This window comes from Aspergillus versicolor (genome assembly GCF_001890125.1).
Source record: "Aspergillus versicolor CBS 583.65 unplaced genomic scaffold ASPVEscaffold_10, whole genome shotgun sequence".
Taxonomy (NCBI): Eukaryota; Fungi; Ascomycota; class Eurotiomycetes; order Eurotiales; family Aspergillaceae; genus Aspergillus; species Aspergillus versicolor.
In genome coordinates this window covers 455,148-476,909 of record NW_024467533.1, presented here as the reverse complement: position 1 = coordinate 476,909, position 21,762 = coordinate 455,148, and the positions used below count along the sequence as shown (strand labels likewise).

Here is a 21,762-nt window from a genome sequence, read left to right as displayed (position 1 = left end):
AGAGAGTCAATATCATGTATGGACCAAAGCTTCAGGAAGTTCATTGAGCGTCTTCCGTTACCCTTCCATATGATATAGTGATGAAGTGTCTGAGGCATTGACCCGGCAGCAGCCCGTAAATGCTGGGCTATGCGCTTCTTGGGTTGCACGGATTGTCCAACATAGGCTCTCCAGTATTTTTCATCCCCATCGTCTGTGACATAATCAAGGTAGCCACTATTTGAAGGCCACTGGTTTCCCTTATAGAATTGATTTTCTCCGATCTTGTCCAGTCTAGATTATAGTAATATTATTGTTAGTTAAGTAATGCTTATTCAATAAATGTCTTTAAAGACCCTGTAACGTACCGTTTAATGGAGACTTCCTTATTGTCTAGTAACTTAATGGACGGATCAACATATTCCAACAGTTGTTTGGCAATCCCTTGAGGTCCACCACAAGCGTTGATTATACGTTTGTATGGAATATGTCGCAGCTGGGGATGATCGTTTTCCACCAAATTAGTTGCTAGTTTGGCTATTACATTGCCCAAGTCCGGAAATATAACTTTGTGGAAGACCTTCCACAAATCCTGTAGACAGACGTTAGCTATTGTATGCACCAAATTAGTTGGGGAGTATCACTTGCATCCTCTTTAGGATCCTGTGGCCTCATCTGCGGATACATCCGAAAATATAATATAGTTTCGTCCTCATTTTTGGGCCTTTTTTGATTCCTTTCTTGGTGGTATTCTAGCTGGCCCGCAGACGAGCCTAAGTCATCCCGGGTACGTTTTACCCGGGCACGTTGTACCTGGGTTTGGGGTTCCATCCAGTAGTTTTTTGAGGATGCGGCCCTAAACCCCGGTTCGCGCCGAAATTCAGGTTCATCCACCTAATGAAATTTTCACAGAATGGATATAATGCTCCAAGATGATGGTGCCCGGACTTTTGGACCTCCTCGCAATCTCCGGGTCCCATGGAAATAAGTATTGGCGGACATGTGTAGCCAAGTGGCACCGATTTGTCGTGCCGTGCCTGGATGATTTCCTCCCATGTTCTATTCAGAAAATTGTTGATATAAGTTTTATCAACAATTGTCTCCATGGCTTCGTGCAGTATACTCTGCTCCCTGGGTTCCAACCATGAGATTTTCAGACATCCAACATGTTCGACCGTTGCCAAAATGCCTATAATTGAAGAGATCTCCTCAACAAGGGCATTTCTGTTCTCGTACTGCACCTCATCCTCGTATTCATAGAGGTAATCGGAAAATAGATCCTTATCCGAAAAACACACCAGAATGTTCACGGTGAGATGCCGCATAACTCGATACAAAAGGCGCTCGGTTTGCACCTCATTCTCGGGGATATCGTCAATAACTATAAAACTGTGGGGAGCAGAAGGTTCCATGATGGATTTTTTGTCCGAAGGTGAAGCCATTGTTGATGCAGTTGCGATATGCAAGAGAAACTCAAGGAAGCGGGGGGAGGAATAAGAAAAAAGGATGGACCTCCCTTCAGATAACACAAATATAACGAAATAATGGTCAAGAAAACTAGGGTGATGAGAGGTGTTGGGACATCGTGTTGTTTGTATCCTTAGGCTGTTAAGTTGTGTATTCACAACTTTAACAACGTCGCTACTAATAGATACCGGCCCATCCTACGTGTAGGCACCTTACGCAGCAGTTTGGCTTCCACAAGAATAAAAAATGGGCCTTCCCAACAGGCAAGGTTCCCCGCATACTGGAGAAGTAGACCTTTCAGTTGGCACTGTTGTTCGTGATGCCGGCTGCAGCCTCGCGTACGTTGCGCCCCCATCTACAAGCAAATCCGGATTAAAAATGGCAGATACTATTTTCATCGACCACCATATTATCAAAGCGCGACAAACTGCTGCCTTGAGTTGGTGTTGACGTTCATGTAATGAATAAGTGAGATTGCCATGATGCCAACGAATACTTTATCGGAGGGCCCTTAAGGACGTGCTTGAAGATGCCAGGTTCACGAGTGCTGTGATCCGGGACTATTCAAGGAGCATAAAGCTAATGACGCGACTGTTCTTTCTGCTTGATTCGTACGTTCTATTTTTGCCTCGTTGGAGGAATTGTAACAGTATTCCATCAATGATATGGCGGGCAATCCCTATTGTGGCTCGGGCTGCCGGCCATAATCTTGCTATTCTGAGGACGAAGCCGGAGCATTCCAGTGGAATAGGACGATGACTCTGATTGCAAACTTTCTGGTCCTTGTGTCCAGTCGATCACAAATAGCGTACATTCCAATGAAGACATGCAGTCTGTGAAAGCAGTGAATCTTGTAGATTCTCATGGACCCGCATATTATGGTTACGTCATGCAAGTGCCCCGCCAGCCTAAAGTTCCTCAAATAGAGCTTCAACTTCTACAACTTTCCTCCGTCTGCCGTCTCGGTTTGATTTCTACGAAATGGCGACTACAGTTCTTGTAACAGGAGCCACTGGCCTTTTGGGTCGACAGGTTTTTGATCGATTCAAGCGCTCAGGCTGCCTCACAGTCGGACAGGGCTTTTCCCGCGCCAACCCGCCGACAATCCTCAAAGCGGACCTGGAAAACCCGGATGAGATCAAGGCATTGCTGGACGAAGCTAAGTATGTAGCCGGATTTCCGAATTTGGGGCCTCGGAGTCGAGATAGCCTGCAACTAGTGCCATTGAGCCTTTGATTACTTTCATGCTAATATGTATACCCCACTTCTAGGCCCCAGATCGTTATCCATTGTACGTTCGCCTCCTACTCATATACACAGACGGGGAACTCAGCGTATTGGGGACTTAGAATTAACCAGTCTTGTCTATCTAGGTGCCGCCAATCGCTTTCCTGATCTGTGCGATAAGAACCCCGATCAGGCACGCCGAGTTAATGTCGACGCCACTCGCACGCTCGCAGAACTGACGGCGGCCCGGAATATACTCCTCGTATACATTTCCACAGACTACGTCTTCCCTGGCGCCGAGGGAGATGCGCCCTACGCAGCCGACGCGGAGACGAAGCCTCCAAACCTGTACGGTCAGCTGAAGAGGGACGGCGAGCTGGTTGTGCTCGAGGCGACCAAGCAGAGTGGGATGGGTATTATCCTCCGTGTACCAGTCCTATACGGCACGGCGAATGAGAACTCGGAGAGCGCGGTCAACACGCTGGTCGATTCCGTGTGGAAGGCCCAGGACGGGGAGGCGGGAGTGAAAATGGACGACTGGGCACTGCGGTACCCTACTAACACCGAGGATGTCGCGCGAGTGCTCCGCGACATTGTGATTAAGTATCTCAAGGAGCGGGGCCATATCCTCCAGCTTCCCAAGATTCTCCAATATTCGTCTGAAGACCGGATGACGAAGTACGAGATGTGCGAGAAGTTCGCAGAGATACTCGACGTGCCCTTGAACGGGATGATCCGAAACAAAGAAGGAAACGACCCGAATGCGTCCGTGCAACGACCATACGACACTCACCTTTCGACCCAGGTGCTGAAGGACCTCGGGATTGATGTCCGGACTGTAGGCTTTGTGGAGTGGTGGTGAGTGCTCATATTGAGATCGACCGGCTATTTAGCTGCAGCATGTCGGCAAGGGCTAACACGAGATAGGCGGAATCACTTGGAGGGCCAGAAAAAATGAGGCGACCTGACAGGATGAAGAAGAATCTGATGAATACAGAAAAGAAGAAAAAGCAAATTGCCAAGCATATAATGAGGGATTTTAACAGTTTAAGTCTGTTGTCTCGCTCGTCGTGAAGGATGAAGGGCGAAACAGAGAACAAGGAAATCCAACGCAGTCGTCAAAATGTATAACTATGGCGAATAAATTAGTGTCAAAGACGATCCCAGTCAATAGTCCCAATTGTAAGCGCACTTTGTTCTGCTTCTTCAGGATTTTTGGGCCTTGCCGCCAGCGCAAATCACCCGAAGATCAGCATCGCCAGGACAGAGAGGATGGAGACGAAAAATCGAAATCATGCAGGAACATCACAAAGTCTCCAATTCTGCTATTCATCGATTCGTGCTTCATTCTTGATGGGGCGAATGTTGGAGACCCAAGCCAGTCCAGACCGCAGACGCCCAATAATCGCCCGTGTTTCCACTCTTTCTCCTCCATCTGCAAGAGGGCCGGGCGTCTTTCTTGACCTGCTGAAGCCGGTTTCTCAGCCTTATTCCAAGTTTTCTTTTTTTTTTTTTTTCACCGGGATGGGATCATAGCTGAATTACTGCTCATTCTTCTGGCTCCATCAGACCTCATTTTATCTGCAGTACCCCTTGCCTTGACCAGGTGGTTCGCACTGCAGGTTCACGACGCTGGATCGCCAACCGATTCCCTGGCTTAAATCTCCGCAGTGCTCAGGCGTCTAGTTGCGATTGGAATTATTTCCCCCGTCCAACCTGTTGAGGGCTGCGATTCTGGGGTTGGAATCAGACCACTGGCTAGTATGAAGTGACTGAACGCCTGTGAAACACTTCTTCTGCAGCCTTTAGGGGAACCAACACCTCCGTGTCTCAATTCTCGTCCTAGAGTCCCATCCTCTCACCCTTCGCCTTCGCATTTGCGTAAGGGGCTCGCCTGCAACTGATTCATTTGGCCGTGTTCCTGCGCTTGGGTTGATCGGCTTCCCTGTCCTACCAGATCGCAATCGGAAAAGCGAAACGAACGAAACGAACGACGCATGCGACTGTCACGCGAACCACCAGCCCCACGGGTATTCGCCTCTATAATGCCCCCAGCGCCTACGCGCATATTCTGAAAGAAAAATAAACATTGCAGAGGAAAGTTACGAAAAAGGTTACGAATACAATGGCTACCGAGACGCAAGATTTCACAGGGGCTGGGGGACAGGGTCCAACACCCGCCAAGTTCTCCCGCTACCGCTCCGTGCGAAGGGCAGCTTCAACCAACGCGACAGGAATGGCTCCGTTGAACACTTCAATACCACCGGTACCTACTCGCCAGAGCACATCGGCGTCTGGGTCGCAAGACGTGTCGGATTGGACAGGCGGTACATCTACAACGATCAAGAAAAGCATGTCGCGTTATCGTCGTCAAAAGCCTCCGACGCCTAGTTCGGCCGATGGGCCTCCGCCTCCGCCGCTTCCTCTTCCTCCCCAGCAACACCCAGTTCCTCGAGTACAGCCTGCGGCTGCGGCCGTCGATGACTATTCTGCGCGGCGCCCTTTCAAGGACTCTCACTCGTCTAATTCTGCGAAGCCGCGGGGAAGATTCATAGATGCGATGAGACTGGATACACGTGGAAGGGGCTTGTTTGGGGGCAATGGGAATAATTTAAGCGATACGGACCCTGAGGAGCGTGAACGAGATAGGCAGGCGGCCATGGATAGCTTGACGGGTGGTTGTAATGAGTCTCCCACGCAACCTTCCAGTCGCCAGCGACGAGCCACCCGAGGAAGGGCGGCCACGGATCGGGAGGCTCACCGAACGGCTGACAAGCGACAGGCCGTTGACGACGCCGCAAATAGACCCCATTCACACAACGAACCGAAACGGAAATCATTCAAAGATACAATGAAGTTCTCGCGAACTAAGGCGAAGACAACGAAAGCCCCGTCCGTCGACAGTGGGCCTGACACCAACGCGCCAGCTATCTTCCCTGGCATAGATGCACCTGTTTCCGCCGTCAACGCTGGTGAGCGGACAGTCGTAGTACAATACAAGAAGGATTCGCTGAGGCTCAGCGTTAGCCCGTCAACTTCGGCCCACGAAATATTGGTGTCGGCGTCGAGAAGCATATCGGAAATTGATCCTCCTCGTTTCATTCTCATGGAGTCGTTCAATGCGTCAGGCCTAGAACGTCCGCTACGCCAGTACGAATACGTTCGAGAGGTCATGAATTCATGGGCCCACGATGCGGAGAACACCTTGATCATCGTCCCGGCGCCAAGTATCGAGGCGCTTGACTTTCTCGACGCTCAGAATGTGCCGACGAAGCCACCAATGGACGCAACTTTCCACATATATTACTCTCAGAAGCCACGGAAATGGGACAAACGTTATCTGACAATCCGGTCTGATGGACAAATTGTTCTATCGAAGAAGGAAATGGCGAAGGAGCAAACGAACGTCTGCCACCTCTCTGATTTCGATATTTATTCGCCGACATCGACTTTTTTGACTCAGAAAGTGAAGCCGCCAAAGAAAATATGCTACGCCATCAAGAGTCAGCAAAAGTCGAGCATGTTCCTCTCAACCGAAAATTTCATCCATTACTTTGCGACGAACCACAGATCAGTCGCTGATGGCTGGTATCGGGCCGTCCAAACATGGCGCAGTTGGTACCTGGTCAACAAACTGGGAGCTGGTCAAAGCGAAAGCATCAATGAGTCTGAGGTGAGCCCGGTTCGTCCGCAAGACGAAATTTCGCAGGTCCGAACATTCAAGCCACTCCTAGCTTCGATTGACACGCACGCCGAAGAGAGAGATGACTCTTCTGTTGACCGCTCTCGAACCCGACAAATATCTTTACGGAGAAGGTCTTCTCGCGAACACAAGCCACCCCCATCATCTTTTCCCAAATCACTTGCGACAGAACCTGAAGCAGCGGCAACGAACTCCGCAGATGAATCTCCTTTCGCGGCTTCCGGCCTGCTAGGGCGGACATACACTCACCGCCAGAAGGCAATGAAGGACAGAGAGGAACGTGAAAAGCGAGAAGCCGACGTACTATTTAACCAAGGCCTCGTCAGTGCATCCGGCCCTCCCCGTCAATTCAGCGCATCACGCCCAGGCAGCCGCACCAACAGCATGACCTCTGCCCACCAACCCGAGCTAGACTCTCTATTGAAGCGATCCCAGTCAATAAAACAAGGCAAACCACTCGTTGACCTCACTCCCGTCTACCAAGAACCCCCTCAACACTCCCGTAAAGGTCGGGGCGTCACGGTTGACACCGGCGGGCCCCTAATTGAAGCCGCTACCGGCATAGAATCAACCGGCGGCATCGCAATCCCTCCAGCTAAAACCTGGCGTCGACCGACAGCACCACCACCGATACCCGCAGAACCCCCCATCCCATCCAGCAACGAAGCGCGCATCAACACCCGCTCCAACACAGTCCGCAGCGCCAGCAACCGCTACCGACACGGCCACAACACAACCACCGCCCCATCGTCGCCTACAACACCGCCTGATATAGGTCTGATGCAGGAGCAGGCTTTCGCCCCGAATAGTCTCCTCGCTCGAACGGGGTCAGGAAATTTACCGCCTGGCCCCGGCGCACCAATCGGTCATGGCGTGGCGACGGGAGATCGGAACGCGACGAAGCCGATGCTTGATGTGAAGCCGCAGAGCCCATTCGCGGAGGGAAGCTTGTTGCGTGGATTGTGAACTCGCTTTCTCTATATGTTTCGGTTTTCTTTTAGCACTTGTTATTGATGATCATGACGTGAACCGGAGAGATGGATTGTACGAACCTGTTTTGTTTTTCTTTATTTTCACCTTTTTTTTGCTGCACATTTCTCCTTCATAGCCTGTTTTGCCCTATCTCTCACTTCCTTTTACTAGCTACCCAGCGTTCATACACTATGGATTTTACTATACCCAGTCAATTCCGGTAATGTACTTGGATCAACGCGAGACCTACCTACCAATCTACCCTGCAATAGCTATCATCTGTTCTCCAGTAGTACAAGTAATTTTTCCATCGGTAATTAATTATCATGGGGAGCAGAATGTTTTCCTGCAAGATCCGGGGCATAGTATCGCTGCCATAATGGACGTTTGCTGGGCCATCGTCAATGCTTTTTGGAATTGAGAGAAAGAGAAATCGCCGTGTCAAATCAAAGCGATCGATTGAGATATGCGCTAGGCGGCTCAGTCCTTTTTCTAGGGAATGGCAAAGGTCACATAGCCGGGTTGAGGCGTAAACGGAGGGCACTATCAGGGTATACAACAAACGACAGCAAGCGGTGATGTTGAGAGCGTCTTTGCCCATCAAGTTGTTCCATAATTAGAAGCTGTATTTCTGCGGAGAGGGTAGTTATTGAGAGGACTGGAATAGATGAAGACGAAGAGAAGAAGGGGAGAGAGAAAGAGAGAAGAGATGCCTCAGGCTCGCTTCTTTGTGCAACGTTTCCTCCACTGCACCAGCTATACTTGTTTTCCCACCAGCACTGCCAAAAGATTTATCGGCCATTTCTTCAAAACGCTTGGTAGATCGGATAAACATGGCCTCAGCCATAATCACAACCGCAATCGCAACTCCACGCCTGGGCAGAAAGACAAAGGCGCTATATTAGAGAGCAAAGCGCTTTCTATATATAGCCCTCTTGTTTCGATTCCATTCCATGTCGAGTCCACTAATCGGCTGATCGTCTCGAAAGCGGCTCGAAACATCCTGACCATGAGTGAGACTCCCTGACTTCTTATTTCTCCCATGAGTGAAAGCGCTGGTTGACAAGGAACAGGAGTTGGCTGTGGTTGGAACTGTCGACGTCCGCTCCCCATCGCCTCGTCCTATTGGGCATCAACAGGTTACCATTGCTCCGACGACAAAGAGGCCGAACGACAGGGAACGCTTGGACGCATTGGTGAATAGAGCGTCGATTTAGCTCTGAATGCACATTGGAACTCTTTGGTTGACGCTGCTGACACTTCCCAAACATCGGTTAACACATTAGGCCTGTTGCAGAATGACAAAGATGGAAAACGAATATAAAAGGGACCTGATCGCTCGAGTAATAACATCTTTCCAACTGTTCCTCGACAACTCAATCGAAAAACAAAACATATAGAAGAAGTCTTTCTAGCATGTCGGCAACAACGTGCATCGGCGCCCAAGTGGCCTCTGAGGCAGGCGAAGTCTTGGACATGGCGGGAATCTTCTATGTCTTGTTTGGCTGGCTTCCTGTCGCTTTAATTGCAGAAGATAAGGGATTTGGCGAGGTCGACTTGCTGGTTCCAAAGCAAGACCTCACAAGAGCCATTGAAAAACTTGTTGAGGCCGGCTTTCATGAATGCCAGGATCCCAACTGCATCGAACTGCAAGAGAACCGCCGCCCAATAACGTCGAATAATGTGTTCCAGGCAATGGCTTTCTTGATTGGTAATTCAATCCATGCTGTCGCGAATGCCCATTTCCATCTCGGCTCTCAGTATGAATCTTGTACGGTACTATCATTGTACACCATATCCGACCTACTCTGGTGGTTTGAGGATAAGGAGCAAAGGTTGCTTCTCACCGATGACGACGTGTGGTTTTCAAACGATTCCCGCCTCCCGCCTTATCGAGAGGGGGGACCCTCAGGGGCATGGACAGCGCTTCCTCCTGTCCGAATGTTGAGTCCGACTGCATTCAGCGAAGCTTTGATCCGCTTGATGTGCCAGAACTATGGCCATATCAAGGGCGTGGGCCGAGCCTGGCGCAAGATGTGGGAGTGTCTTATGCGGAATGCGCACCACATGGATCTCGATCCTCGTTTTCAACCGGTTTGGGACAGCTTCAGCGCTAGCCACTATACTGGTAACCCTTATGAGATATTGCGGGCGCTCCGTGACGAGATGGTTGCGAATAATGAGTTTCCATATCTGCCGCCTGTCAACCTGAACGGGCTGACCTAGTGGATTGAAGACGATAAAGTGTAAAGCGGTCTGATGGACTTTGTTTTTTTTTTCAAAAAAAAAAAAAAAAAAGCTAAAACATAATTGGTGTGGTTTTGCTTGCTGTTCATGCTATCCATTTCCCGCGGTATTTGAGGCTTTCCAGCTGCAACTGGATGATGGCGCGGGTGTTATAGTATAGAATAATATAAATGCTTCAAGTGTAACTTTTCTTCTTCAATGATACATGCGCTCTTTCAACTCATATTAAGCCTCCGCTGCACAGCGTCTGTTTGTACTCTCATTTCCTTTACTCACGTCCATGCAGCCTTCTGGGCTTCCAGGCCATCGCTGGCAAACAGAAACCCGTTAAAGTTCTGTAATTGTGTATCGGCTTAAAGAAATGTCCACGCAGAACTGGCCTGGAATATTCTTTTAAACGGCCTTTGCTTGACCCCCCACTGGCCACCAGATGGAGCTGAGGGCTACCACACTCTACTCAACGTGCATTTCTTTGCTTTTCGATGTTAGGGATGCTTTCTTTGTCAATGTACATCTCTAGTAGAGAAATTAGACATAAAATCTGGCTCGTTCTCCTTTCTGAGCCGAACTTCTAGAAATCTATACTCCCTCATTACCTACCGGCTCGTTGCTAGTTTATCTTGTACATCACCCGCCGACGAACGACACCTTTACGACAGGAAAAATGGATGAAGAAGAGCAAGCTATTGCATGGCAGATCATTACTCATCTCTCGGAGATTGAAGAGCTACACAGCGCGCGGATTTGCATTGCTACGAATCTCACAGCCCATACCCAACCTCAGGGCGGTAATGTTCGTGTCCAAATATCTATCTCCCCCACTGACGTTGTGCGTCAGAGCCCTTGCTAATCCTTTTCTTTCCAAATAGAAAATTGAATTTATCATGGCCGTCCCCCCAAGCGCGAGTGATCTCGTGAACCCGCCCAGCACGCCTCAGTCAGACCAAATTGTGACGACTACGTTGCTCCGCTGGAGGAGGAAAATGGCCGATATACTCAGCTCGGGGCATGCAGTCCTGCGCAGTACCGCGAACCTTTTGACCTACGATCCTACGGAATTTGTGCCTTTTATGATGAATGGCACCCGGCTCCGGTTTGTCCATATGGACATGGTACGTGTATTCAAGTCTTCACCCGAGTAAGACACACTTGAACTAACGTCCTATAAAAGTTGCCTTGTCAGCCCGTCACACTACCTACAGTTCTACAGGCAAGCCGTGCCGAACAGCTCCCGATGTTGACTGCCGATGATCTTATTATCGCCAAACTTCGCCTTTCAGGTTTGTCCAAACACGACAAAACAGCGAGCACCCACGCTGATGACGCCGGCGATCTGCTTGACACACTAGAACGGCCCAGACGATTGTCTGCCCAGCAGAAGGAGTGCGCTAGAGAGGCAGTGATGCACCTCCGCCAGTTTCAATATAGCAGGCAATGGTTCCGCGACGAGCTTGGTATATGAAAGGGGTCTCAAAGTGCCGCCTGCTGGCTGGGCTTGTTTACTTTCCTGCTCTTGTAAATTTCGGGGCATTGGGGAACTCCTGGCATTCAACCTCGCGAGGTCGTCGAGTTACCCATGGAGTAGATGGTGGTGCCAACCGGTGGACCAGCAGAGTCACGAAGGGATATGTTGTAAACATATCTAAGTTTGTGACTTCACTGAGCGTGCGTTAAGAAGGCTGCCCCCTAGCATGAGGATCAGCTGGTGCTTATGCAGCCCTACCCGCAAATTACAGACCATGACTACAGAGCCAAGCCCTAGAAGGCCGGAATGTTCTACAGCGTGGAATATGAACCTTGCGCCGCGAATAATGTGCAGTGGTGGCGAAGTGGGATCCGCGGAGTTGCAGTAGGTAGGGCCTCTAGGCAGAAGCACTTCACAAGATATTATGGGCTGGGGATGCAAGGGCTAGAATGGGAGAATGCGTGATGTTGCATTCGATGCATTTTTAGCAAGCTAACCTTGAAAATAACTCACAAGCGAATCCAATTAAAATGCAGACAGACAGGCACCCAACCAGCCTTCGGGTATCAGAAGTAAATATTGAGACATGAGACGATTAAAAAGGTATGCGCGATCGCTCGAACGCTAGTCTATAAACATAACGGGGGAAGCAACTCTATAGTAGGTACAAAACAAGTCGTAGGTTGAATAGGTTAGAGGGATGTAGGTAGGTAGGTAAGAAAGAGGTGGCGATTATCGCTGGGACTGCTGCGATCGTAAGGTGGAATGACGTTGGATGACGGGGTCAGGGGTATTGAGCTCCGTGTTGAGCGCCGTGTTGCGCTGTCTCGCGTCCACCGCCGAGGTCGCGCCAGTGTCCGACGGGGTTTGCGATTGTTGCCGTCCAAGAGATCCGCCATGGCCGAGGCTGGATGCTCGGCGACGCATGCGCCGCTCCGCATCTTCGAGTTCTTTCTGGTGTAGCGACTCGGATGGGAGTAAAATAGCACGGTCCAGATTATATGGTAGGCCACGGTGTCGGCCACGAATCTGCATGGCGATGATGACCAGGGTAGATATCACCTTGAACTGGCTGACGAAGGAAGCGTTTACACCTGGATAGCCGAGCGAGAGTCCGACGGTACCGTAGGCGGACACAACTTCAAAAAGTACGGACCAAATCTGGAACGAATACTGGTCCGTGTTTGCGATACGATCGCCCTCGACGATGGTGATAATGAAAAGACCTAAGCAGACGTACCAGAGATCGAAACCCAGTTGTCTCCGCAAGTGAGTCCCGATATAGGTGGGCGCCGTCTGGTGGTCGTCATTTTCATCGTCCTCCGGTTCGTAGACCCCAAGACTCTTTTCCTCATAGACATTTGTCCGTCTGAGCGAGATGGCGATTGGGAAAACGGAAATATACATCATGATCATGTACGAGACCTGGACTGCAGGATGCAGCTCGGAGATGGATACCACAGAAAATCCAGCGGTTCGGGTACAGGCAGCTTGGAAAAGGCCATCCACGATTTTGATACCAGTGGATAACGTACTGACGGCGACGTCGTTGAGCTGGGACTATCATTAGCAATAGTCACTATAACACAGGGGTTATAAAGCACTTACATCCAGAATGATGAAGAATATCAAGTCAATTCCGTTCAATAGAACTAGAGTTGCGACTAGCCACCAGGTCGCATTGCGGGGAAAAAGGAGCGTGAAGCATCGGCGCGGATGGTCGAGAAGAAATTTCAACTCTTCCCAAAGTGGCGTTTCCTTGGAGACGATCTTGGACAACACCCAGATGATGAGTCGGAGCATGCAAGGAAAGCCAGTGTTGCCGATAATGATGAGAAATGATAGTAACAGAAGAGGGAATACGGCCTCCTGAAATGAATTCATCGAGTCTGGGGTGATGCTGAACCCGACATCATTGAAGGACGAAGCAGAGGTGAAGAACGCCCACCACGGACGTCCTTGGCCCGCCGCCTTGACGACATCTCCCCAGTGGGTTTCCATAATCCAGGGCAGTAGGCAGACTACACCAAGAAGGTGGAACGCGACATAGTATGATATCAAGACCACGGCCAGCGTTTTTAACGACCGATACTCGATTCCTCCTAGTTCATCGCGTTGCTCCTCGGTCAGATCAACAAAGTTTGAATTGCGCCCGACCGTCGCATCCCAACTAAGATAAGGTAGAGTAGGTCGGTCCCGTTCCTGCGTTAAAGACCGGAAAATGCTAACGAGCGTTGGCCTCCGGGTCCCCGATCGTGCAAGCGGCGTCGGATCATCTCCGTCCATAGTATCGCGAACAGTGGGGCGCGTATCTAGGCGGGGGAATGTAGAATTCCGTGTTTTCGCTCGCGGCAGCTCTGGTTCGTTGATTGTAATATGAGGGCCGTCCATGTTTGGGGTGTTATCGTTGGTGTCATCCCTAGTAGGGGTCTGCTGTTCAGACTGGCCGGATCTGGTCTTGACTAATTTGTGGCCATCGTTTTCTTCCTCGTCAAGAACCTGCGGCCCTCCACCACGATCATATTCCCTTGGGCTGGGGATGCGAAGTGCGCCTTTATTCTTCCGCTGCTTCTCCAGGAAAGCGATGTGATGCTCAGGATCGAGTTGGGGAGGAACTCGGAGGCTGCCGAAATCACGATTAATCGTAGTATTTGGTGGACTCGGTTGTTCCCTCGGTCTCTCCTCCGGTTCCTGCGCGGGCGTCTCCTCCGGTTTTGCTGCACTGCTAGCGTTTGACGTGGGGGAGACGGACCCAGAGTCGCTCTCCTCTGGAGACTTGGGAACTGGCGCAGCTGGAGAAGCTGGGCTAGCTTGGCCAGTTCGCGGTCCATCTTTTTGAGGTTGAATGGCAAAGTCGTTGCGCAGCACAACAATAGGGCGACCGCTTATCCCCGCTTCTTCCCGGCTGTAAGACTGCGTGCTTTTGTCCTCGCTGATTGTTCGCAGGCGGGACCTGCTAGTGCGGAGGGCTCGAGCGTCGCGGACCACATGTTGAAATCGTTTCTCGAACCAGTAAAGACGGATAAAGACGAGGGCGGTGTTTATGAAGATCGGGGTCGTGAGCATGGAAACAAAGTAGAGGATGACCTGCTGGTAGGTGTAAAGCAGGTTGAAATCCACCGTATTCAAACCACTCTGGGTGGCCGCACCGGCAGAGAAAAAAAGCGCATCGATGTACTTCAAGTCATTGCCGGGGTAGATGATAACAGAAGTTATCAGAGCCATCGAGATAATGTAGATATAATGGATACTGATGAAGTTCAGATGCAAGTCCTTTATGAATGGTATTCGGGCCTTGTGGCGCGCCAGCTGGCGAAGGACTGTGGAAAACATCCTGGCGAGGCGACGGTTGCACCGCCTTGGTACAGGGTATCGCAAGGTCGCAACAGTTCACCACGGGCCGGAGCCGGGCAGCAGGTGATATAAGTATGTTTTGTTTCGGAGAATTCTGCGGGAGGGGAAATGGATCGAGACGTTCTGCAATGAATCCAGGAATGGTGATCAGCGCGCCACGCGAGACGTGCCGATCAGTCGTGGAGAGTTTTGAGGACTCGAGGAGGACGAGGCAGAAGGCCGGTGTTAGCCTCTGGTTATAACACAGGGGTTCTTGCGATGAACCAGGGCATTGCGAAACAAAGGCATCAGTGAGTTTGTGAAGATGGAGATGAAGATGGAGATGGGAGAAGACGAGGTGTGCGGGTCCCAAGCTGGAAGGCAGAAAGAAATTGAAGGCAGAGTCAGGGGACAGAAAGAAATTGACTGCGAATAGTTCAAGCGGCAAAAAAAAAACTCTTCACGGGTGTTTCTTTCAAGATCCAAGGACTCGAGAAGGAAAAGATAAATCAAGCAAAATAGAGGCGAAAAAGAAAAGAAAAGACAAGAAATCGGCAGCTAGTGAGCCACAAAGGCGGGAAGACAAGAGACCGGGGGGTGCTGCTGCACTTGCAAATCAGCGCCTCTCATTCGAGCGCCCCTGCGATCAGCTCATAAACCATGCAGATTTGGTTATTAGGCCGACATCAAAGAGCTTATCGTCGATATTCTTTTGCACTGTCCTTTATTGTTTGGCTGTACAACTGCTCAGCTTTTCAACTTTTCACTGCATGCGGACTACTCGTCATGCCAAGACTTTCGACGTTCTCGACCATTTCCCGATTGGGACACATCTTGGTGCTTGCGGTGGCGGTGCTCAAATTTCAAAGAGGTTCATTATTAGTACTAGTATTTGCTACAGTGTGTCGACTTGAAGAGGCTAAAATTGCATAATCCTAGCTGGATATTAACAGCCAAGACAAAGCCAAAGAGCGGTCATCGCTTGGCTTCCTGCATGCCCCCCTGCAATCAGAGGCTGAGATGGCACGCGTGATGCCATTCACTGGCTGCCGTTAGTTTCCCGGATATGACAGATGGATGGTTTTATCTCCCAGTACTTTTGTCTCCGGTATTGCCCGGTCTAGGCCATACTCGACTTGTGAAACGCAAGCTGTGCGATCGTCGGAATAGGGGTCGCACGAACGAGGAGCTATTCTAGGAGTTATGAGACAAGCTTCGGGACTCGAGGTTTGGGCACGTATACATCCTGGTGTCACCGGCATCAAGCCGGTAGGCCGAGACTTCCCTGATCACTCGTGAGTCGTGCGACGACTCCGACTGCTTGGATCTTATCTTCGTAACTGCATGCATTGTGATGCCTTATAAATCTTGTTCTTTGATCTCTGATTCATTGCCAATCCTTTCCTTATACACTTGCGTAAGGCTCACGGCCAGTGGTATCACAAAAAGCGCTAATTGCATCGCTGCACAAGCTCCTCCACCAACTCATTCATCTCCTCTTCCTTCTCCCACGGCAACATATGCCCGCTCCCCTCCCACACCTTGTACAGAATCCCCTCGCCCAAGTCTTGATTCAACAGCTCGCCATGCTGAAACGTCAGCATCCGATCCACAGTCCCATGCAGCACCGCAATCCTCTCCCGCCCAACTCGATCGCCCAACGCCTTCAACTGCGCCGGCGACTTATGGTGGAAATAGCACGCAACAACCTGCATCAAAAACCCCATCTTCGTAAACCCCTCCGGATCGTCCAACTTGCGCAACCGCCCCGCCGCAAACCGATCGCGCTTCGTCGGGAAATTCCTCTCGGGCTCGTTAAACTCATCATCCGGCAGCGCCAGGAAATCCGCAGGGAACAGCGAATGCGCTAGCCGCTCAAGCTCCTGATCCATCTTCTTGGGTATGAACATCTCCGCGCGCTCGCGCAGGTTCTCCAGGAATGGCGCTGTCCGCACAAGTCGCGGCGCCGTACAGCACAGCGTTAGACTCGCCAGTCGCTCGGGGATCAGCATCGCCAGTTCCTGCGAGATCATCCCGCCCATACTTGCGCCGATGACGTTGATGTCGCGGGTCGGCGGCGCAGCAGAGAGGTCAAGCCACTTTAGGGAGACGAGGAGGTCGACGGCATCTTGCGCCATCTCGGACGTGGAGTAGTAAGACAGTGGCTTGTCGGATTTGCCCACGCCGCGGTTGTCGAAGACCAGCACCGAGTATTTGGATCCGTGCGTGTGCCCGAAGAACTTGGTTTGGCGCTTCCAGTCGCTGTGCACAGCGTTGAGGCCCATGATGAACTGTGCTGTCAGAATGGCTTCAGGGAAAAGTCAGGAAGGGCACTTACAACGAGCTTGGTAGGGCCGGTGCCATGGATCTGGTAGTAGAGATTGATAGGGCCTCCGCGGCGGGTTTGAGCGACGGGGCAGGTGCCAGACGTCGTCGGCGACAGTTTCCAGTCCAGGGATTGGTAGGCCGGGTGGGCGACGACTTCAGCGGCGGTAAGGAAGGCCATCTTGGTCAGACTGGGGTGTTGAAGAAAGCAAAATCCAAACTTGGCCATGTAACACCTGCTCGTTCGCCTCCGGGCTCAGACTCGGACTCCCGATCGGCATGTGCCGAGGCAGATATTGAAACGGACATTGATTGGTCGGAGGGGATTATGTCATCATTACATCATCTGACCTATAGATTCCGACTGTATGGTGTGTATATGGTGTAGAGGTGGGAAGTTACTCTGTAACTTCAGGTAGAGACTCCGAAGGGAAGGAGAACAGTGTGTTCAGTATCCATGCCTGCAGAGCGCAGACATGAGATGTGGGGTTGGTCATTCATCAGTGATAAGGGGCGTTCTCCACCGTAGAAAGCGCTCGCAGCAAGAAGATCTCAGCAATACTTTGGGTGCCAATCCAATATATAGGGCCTCAGGTTGGTACAGGAGATAAAGTGCTGACGCCTGCTCCAGTGCTCTCCCTGGTTCCTCATGATCGGCTCCTGTGCCAAATTTCAACCTCTATTAGACTAATTTAGAGCGTAAACTTTCGCCAAACAACGTTGGGCCATCGAGACCACGCGGCTCTGGTGCGGATTCTATTGGATACTGCCATGGCCCAATCAGAGGCGCCATATATGGAACGCTGCCCTGAAGATGTATATCATTGACAGTATACGGGCTTTGTGTATGTAGATCGGAAAGTACACCTCTGCTGGACTCTTAATGTCCCTGAAAACAACAGTTCAACCTGTTGACTCAACGCAACTAGCCACCAGAGTTGGCTGACATGGAAGGTCCTGCGATGCCTTACACTGTATCAAGGTTGCGCATCTACAGACTCGGGCAGACGGAAAGCACAGGTCCCTGGATCAGACATTCATTATTGTCCCGATCAGCGCATTTTCCTCCCCCAGCAATACCCAATTAGTCCCCAGCCGTGCCTTAAAATTGAGGGAGATCTGTTGCTGATCATAGACACCAACACGGGCAAGGAACATATCGGGACGAATATACACAGCTCGGGCCTTTCATGAGCGTGGAGCCATTCGCTCTTCGCTACTACCACCATGTTGCCAAATCTCGCACGATGAATGGTCCTTTTCTGAAGAAGCAGTGCCGTGATCGTAGTTCTACACACCTCTTGGTACGGGAATTAGCCAAAGGTATTCGCTTCAGTAGCGCCCCTCGCTGAGCTCTCTTAAGCTGTATAGTCCCTGTGCTTTGACCCTGCTCTCCTCTTGCTTCCCCGTAAAGTGTTTTCTATCCTTCATGATGTTTGCCCAGTGGGCTTCCCGCTGCCTCCCCGGCCTTAGTATCCTTGCTCTCCTTGCCCTCCTTCTTCTAACCTCGACCGATGTGCTCCCAGGGTCATGGAAAGGCCCACCGAGGGGCAAGGGGCCTTCTAACGACCCTGCTACACTCACCCTGGCGCAGACGATATTCGTTGTATATACAATCCTGGTCCATCTCAACACTCTGCTATTCACCGGCCGACTCTCATGGGCCTTGTCTCATGCCTTCCGTCAAACATCCAAGGTTCTGAAGCGGCGATCCGACCAGTCTCCGAGTAGTACTCCTGAGCCAGCGAGTCCTCTTACGGACGACCCTCTCGCAACTTCCCTGGACTTGAAGCGAGCCCAGACGTGGGCTACAGAACTCTCGGAGGAAGTCACTCATGCCCTTATACTCCCGAACTATAACGAGGACATCGGCACCCTGCGTGATACACTCGACGTTCTCGCCAGCCATCCACGAGCACGCACTCAGTATGAGGTATGGTATACCACCAAGTTATAATAGGAGTAGGAGCTGATGGATTAGATCTACCTCGCTATGGAGCAGAAGGAAGCCGGGGCAGCTGAGAAGGCTGAGAAGCTGGTCTCGTTGTATGAAAAGTCGTTTGCGCTTGTACAACCAACCTTCCACCCCTCTGGTCTGCCTCTGGAGATTGCAGGAAAGAGTTCCAATGTCGCCTTTGCTGCGCGCTGCATCGGACAGGTGCACCGGGCTGAGCTGGGGTCTGGGAGTTGCAACGTGATCATCACCGTCATGGATGGTGGGTGCTGCCATATCTATATAGGTCCATTTACTAACAGGCCCAGCCGATACAAACCTTCTACAGGACTACTTTACCGAGATCCGTCGCCTACACTATGCCCATATCACCGAGGCCGATCGTACGCTCTACTCGTGCCCTATAATCTTCGACAGAAACTCCAACGACAGCCCTATCATGGTTCGCTGCGCCGACCTGCTATGGAGCTTCGCCGGCCTGTCTACCATGTATCCTCACTCCACCGTCTCCATCCCAACCTCCGTCTACTCCCTCCCTCTTGTGCTCGCAGACAGAGTCGGTGGCTGGGACAGCGACCCGACCTCTATCGGAGAGGACATGCACATGATGCTGAAATGTTACTTCAACACAAACGGCAGCCTCATCTCCCGCGTCGTCCACACCCCAGCAAGCCAGTGCAACGTCTCCAGCGACCTGCCACATGCAGGCTTCCGTCGCTGGCTGGACACCTGCGTTGCACGATACCGACAGGCCCTGCGACACATGTGGGGTGCTCTCGACTCGGGCTTCGCAACCAGGAATACAGTCGGCTCATTCCGGTTCAGCTGGCGCTGTCTTCTCCTCAAGCCGAGACACATTGCCCTGATGCACCTTCTCTGGGAAGCACACTTCCTCCCCTGCCACTTCACCATCCTGCTCATCTTCTCTATGGTGTATGAACAACTCGCTTCGTTTACACAGATGCCGCTTCACCCTTACATCACGTTCACTTTCCAGTTCACAGCTTTCCTGCGCTTCGCGTCCTTTGTGTGGATGAATATCTGCATATCTCTTTACAACCGGTGGTACGCGCTCTGCCTGCAGACCCGAAGAAACGACACGAGCCAACTCCACGGCGGCGATGTTAATACTGGGTTCTCGGATCGTCGTCACTGGTACCGATTGACTTTCCTGTTTGAACGGATTATATTTCCCATTGCGGGCACAATATTTGGAGCCGTGCCGACAATTCATGCGGTGTTTATGCATTTCTGGACAGATCGGTTGGTGTACCGGGTGAGCAAGAAACCGGCTTTTGCGATGGGGGCTGGAATCGTGTGATTTTTTTTTTTTTTTTTTTTTTGTTTCAGTATGTTTGGGGGTTGGTTTTTCTAGTGTAGTTTTTACGGATGTAGATGACTTGTTTGATGATATTATGGATTGTATATAGATAGAGCCAAGACGGCCAGTAATAGTATAGTATAATAATAATAGCATTGTATTATTGTATACTTCGAGTCATGTCATGCATTGCGTGGAGTCTTACTCTTATCAGTACAACCCCACCCGCGATAAGCATAAACACCCCCGTCAGCAGAGCTTCAACACCAACAGGCAGCAACTCATCTCATCCTGCTCTCATTTTCTCTCTATTTTCTCTCTATGACCTCAATAAAACGACCGCCATCAAAATGACATCCGCAGCCCCAACCCACCACCACGTCGTCTGCCTCGAAGAATGCCACTGCCCCATCCCGCCCTTCTCCTTCCCCCACACCTACACAGGCTACGACTCAACACCGCCCTCAACACCAGCCCTAATCTCAGCGCTACACGACGCCACAATCGCAATCACTACCATCGTGCCAATCACACCGGACGTGCTGCAGGCCTGTCCGCGCCTGCAATGCATCATCGTCATGGCCACGGGCGTCGAATGGGTGCACGAACACATCTCCGCGTTCCAGTCGCGCGGGGTCACGGTGATAAACTGCCCCGGCGCGAATGTGGGCACTGTTGCCGAGCATGCGATTGCGTTGTATTTTGCTGCGAGGCGGAAGGTTGTGGGGTTGCATAATTTGATAACGGGGTCGGGTGGGGATGATGAGTATGCGGAGAAACGGACGCTCGTGCATCGGTTCCAGGGCGGCCCGCCGCATACGACGCAGCAGGAGGTTGTGGCTATAATTGGGTATGGGGCTGTGGGGAAGCGGATTGAGGCTGTTGCGAGGGCGCTTGGGATGCAGGTTCTGATTGCGGAGCGGAAGGGGGTTATGGGGATGCAGGTGAGGGAGGGGAGGGTGGGGTTTGAGACGGCGGTGCAGAGAGCTACGGTGGTGATTGTTGCGGCGGCGAAGAGTGGGGAGACGGTTGGGTTGATTGGGGAGGGCGAGTTGCAGGCGATGAGGAGGGATGCGGTGGTTGTCAATGTTGCCAGGGGAGGGATTGTGGAGGAGAGGGCGCTTGTTCGGGCGTTGAGGGAGGGCTGGATTGCTGGTGCGGCAGTCGATGTGTTTGATGGAGAGCCCCCCGTGCGTGGGCAGTCGGTGCTGCTGGAGGAAGACGTGCCGAACCTGACGCTGTCGCCGCATATTGCGTGGTTCTCGGAGTCGACAATCCGGAATCTGCAGGATTTGTTGGTAGAAGGGCTGGAGGGGTATATCGAGGGGAACTTAGTTAATGTTGTCTGTTAATCTTCGACTCGATAATAATGCATGTTTAGCTATAAGAACCATGAGTATATAGCTTCTATAAATATAGACTACCGGTCATACAACATTGAAAATGGTAAACTCAGCATCAGCGACAACTATATACATTAACTCCATATCTCACAGCCCGAGCAACAGCTTCCACAGGGAAGGCGGATGCCTGAAAGTGCAAGGAAAGTAAATTAACAGCAGCAGAACTCGGATGGCCATTTGGAACTGACCGAGAGAGCGCGTAGAAAACAAAAAAAGAAATACATGGCATTCAGCGACCAGCAATCCAGACAGAAGGGAAAGCAACATCGTGCTAGACATTAAGCTCAAATCCAGTCTGCTAATTGACGTGGCCTCATGGAAGCAGTGAGTACGATAAATACGCATAATCTGTTTGTGAAGCACCCT

General features: G+C 51.2%; 9 protein-coding genes across 9 annotated transcripts; 7 read left to right on the top strand and 2 right to left on the bottom strand.

Annotated features, from left to right (window-relative positions):
- The first annotated feature begins 2,534 nt into the window (after positions 1-2,534).
- ASPVEDRAFT_45516 (dTDP-4-dehydrorhamnose reductase family protein) lies at positions 2,535-3,635 on the top strand. The gene has a single exon (XM_040813309.1). The coding sequence runs from the start codon at positions 2,699-2,701 to the stop codon at positions 3,533-3,535; it is 837 nt and encodes a 278-aa protein (XP_040671863.1). The 5' UTR covers positions 2,535-2,698; the 3' UTR covers positions 3,536-3,635.
- An 832-nt stretch (positions 3,636-4,467) lies between these two features.
- Positions 4,468-7,457, top strand: ASPVEDRAFT_311838 (uncharacterized protein). Its single transcript, XM_040810435.1, has 2 exons — positions 4,468-6,329; positions 6,456-7,457. The coding sequence occupies exons 1-2, from the start codon at positions 4,799-4,801 to the stop codon at positions 7,340-7,342; spliced, it is 2,418 nt and encodes an 805-aa protein (XP_040671862.1). The 5' UTR covers positions 4,468-4,798; the 3' UTR covers positions 7,343-7,457.
- Positions 7,458-7,892: 435 nt separating this feature from the next.
- ASPVEDRAFT_311840 (uncharacterized protein) lies at positions 7,893-8,658 on the top strand. The gene is made up of 2 exons (XM_040810436.1): positions 7,893-8,361; positions 8,422-8,658. The coding sequence occupies exons 1-2, from the start codon at positions 8,016-8,018 to the stop codon at positions 8,550-8,552; spliced, it is 477 nt and encodes a 158-aa protein (XP_040671861.1). The 5' UTR covers positions 7,893-8,015; the 3' UTR covers positions 8,553-8,658.
- On the top strand, positions 8,570-9,629 carry ASPVEDRAFT_311869 (uncharacterized protein). Its single transcript, XM_040810437.1, has one exon. The coding sequence runs from the start codon at positions 8,765-8,767 to the stop codon at positions 9,572-9,574; it is 810 nt and encodes a 269-aa protein (XP_040671860.1). The 5' UTR covers positions 8,570-8,764; the 3' UTR covers positions 9,575-9,629.
- Positions 9,630-10,259: 630 nt separating this feature from the next.
- On the top strand, positions 10,260-11,057 carry ASPVEDRAFT_87415 (uncharacterized protein; the record flags this gene model as incomplete). Its single annotated transcript, XM_040818058.1, has 3 exons — positions 10,260-10,388; positions 10,465-10,707; positions 10,767-11,057. The coding sequence occupies 3 exons, from the start codon at positions 10,260-10,262 to the stop codon at positions 11,055-11,057; spliced, it is 663 nt and encodes a 220-aa protein (XP_040671859.1).
- A 735-nt stretch (positions 11,058-11,792) lies between these two features.
- On the bottom strand, positions 11,793-14,393 carry ASPVEDRAFT_139072 (potassium ion transporter; the record flags this gene model as incomplete). Its single annotated transcript, XM_040807546.1, has 2 exons — positions 11,793-12,614; positions 12,669-14,393. 2 exons carry the CDS (start codon positions 14,391-14,393, stop codon positions 11,793-11,795), a joined length of 2,547 nt encoding a protein of 848 aa, XP_040671858.1.
- Positions 14,394-15,609: 1,216 nt separating this feature from the next.
- ASPVEDRAFT_45510 (alpha/beta fold hydrolase) lies at positions 15,610-16,968 on the bottom strand. The gene has a single exon (XM_040813308.1). It carries the CDS (start codon positions 16,676-16,678, stop codon positions 15,845-15,847), a length of 834 nt encoding a protein of 277 aa, XP_040671857.1. The 5' UTR covers positions 16,679-16,968; the 3' UTR covers positions 15,610-15,844.
- A 1,182-nt stretch (positions 16,969-18,150) lies between these two features.
- On the top strand, positions 18,151-19,993 carry ASPVEDRAFT_154183 (glycosyltransferase family 2 protein; the record flags this gene model as incomplete). Its single annotated transcript, XM_040808398.1, has 3 exons — positions 18,151-18,651; positions 18,700-18,934; positions 18,981-19,993. 3 exons carry the CDS (start codon positions 18,151-18,153, stop codon positions 19,991-19,993), a joined length of 1,749 nt encoding a protein of 582 aa, XP_040671856.1.
- Positions 19,994-20,228: 235 nt separating this feature from the next.
- Positions 20,229-21,475, top strand: ASPVEDRAFT_45509 (D-isomer specific 2-hydroxyacid dehydrogenase family protein). Its single transcript, XM_040813307.1, has one exon. The coding sequence runs from the start codon at positions 20,344-20,346 to the stop codon at positions 21,343-21,345; it is 1,002 nt and encodes a 333-aa protein (XP_040671855.1). The 5' UTR covers positions 20,229-20,343; the 3' UTR covers positions 21,346-21,475.
- The last annotated feature ends 287 nt before the right edge of the window (positions 21,476-21,762 follow it).

What these genes read in the sequence shown, in the direction of transcription:
- ASPVEDRAFT_45516 (XM_040813309.1), top strand. Translation starts at nt 2,699, where the DNA reads ATGTATACCCCACTTCTAGGCCCCAGATCGTTATCCATTGTACGTTCG.
- ASPVEDRAFT_311838 (XM_040810435.1), top strand. Translation starts at nt 4,799, where the DNA reads ATGGCTACCGAGACGCAAGATTTCACAGGGGCTGGGGGACAGGGTCCA. An exon ending in GGGAGCTGGTCAAAGCGAAA is followed by an intron (nt 6,330 to 6,455) that starts GCATCAATGAGT and finishes CTTCTGTTGACC; the next exon opens with GCTCTCGAACCCGACAAATA.
- ASPVEDRAFT_311840 (XM_040810436.1), top strand. Translation starts at nt 8,016, where the DNA reads ATGAAGACGAAGAGAAGAAGGGGAGAGAGAAAGAGAGAAGAGATGCCT. An exon ending in TCGAAACATCCTGACCATGA is followed by an intron (nt 8,362 to 8,421) that starts GTGAGACTCCCT and finishes GACAAGGAACAG; the next exon opens with GAGTTGGCTGTGGTTGGAAC.
- ASPVEDRAFT_311869 (XM_040810437.1), top strand. Translation starts at nt 8,765, where the DNA reads ATGTCGGCAACAACGTGCATCGGCGCCCAAGTGGCCTCTGAGGCAGGC.
- ASPVEDRAFT_45510 (XM_040813308.1), bottom strand. Translation starts at nt 16,678, where the DNA reads ATGGGCCTCAACGCTGTGCACAGCGACTGGAAGCGCCAAACCAAGTTC.
- ASPVEDRAFT_45509 (XM_040813307.1), top strand. Translation starts at nt 20,344, where the DNA reads ATGACATCCGCAGCCCCAACCCACCACCACGTCGTCTGCCTCGAAGAA.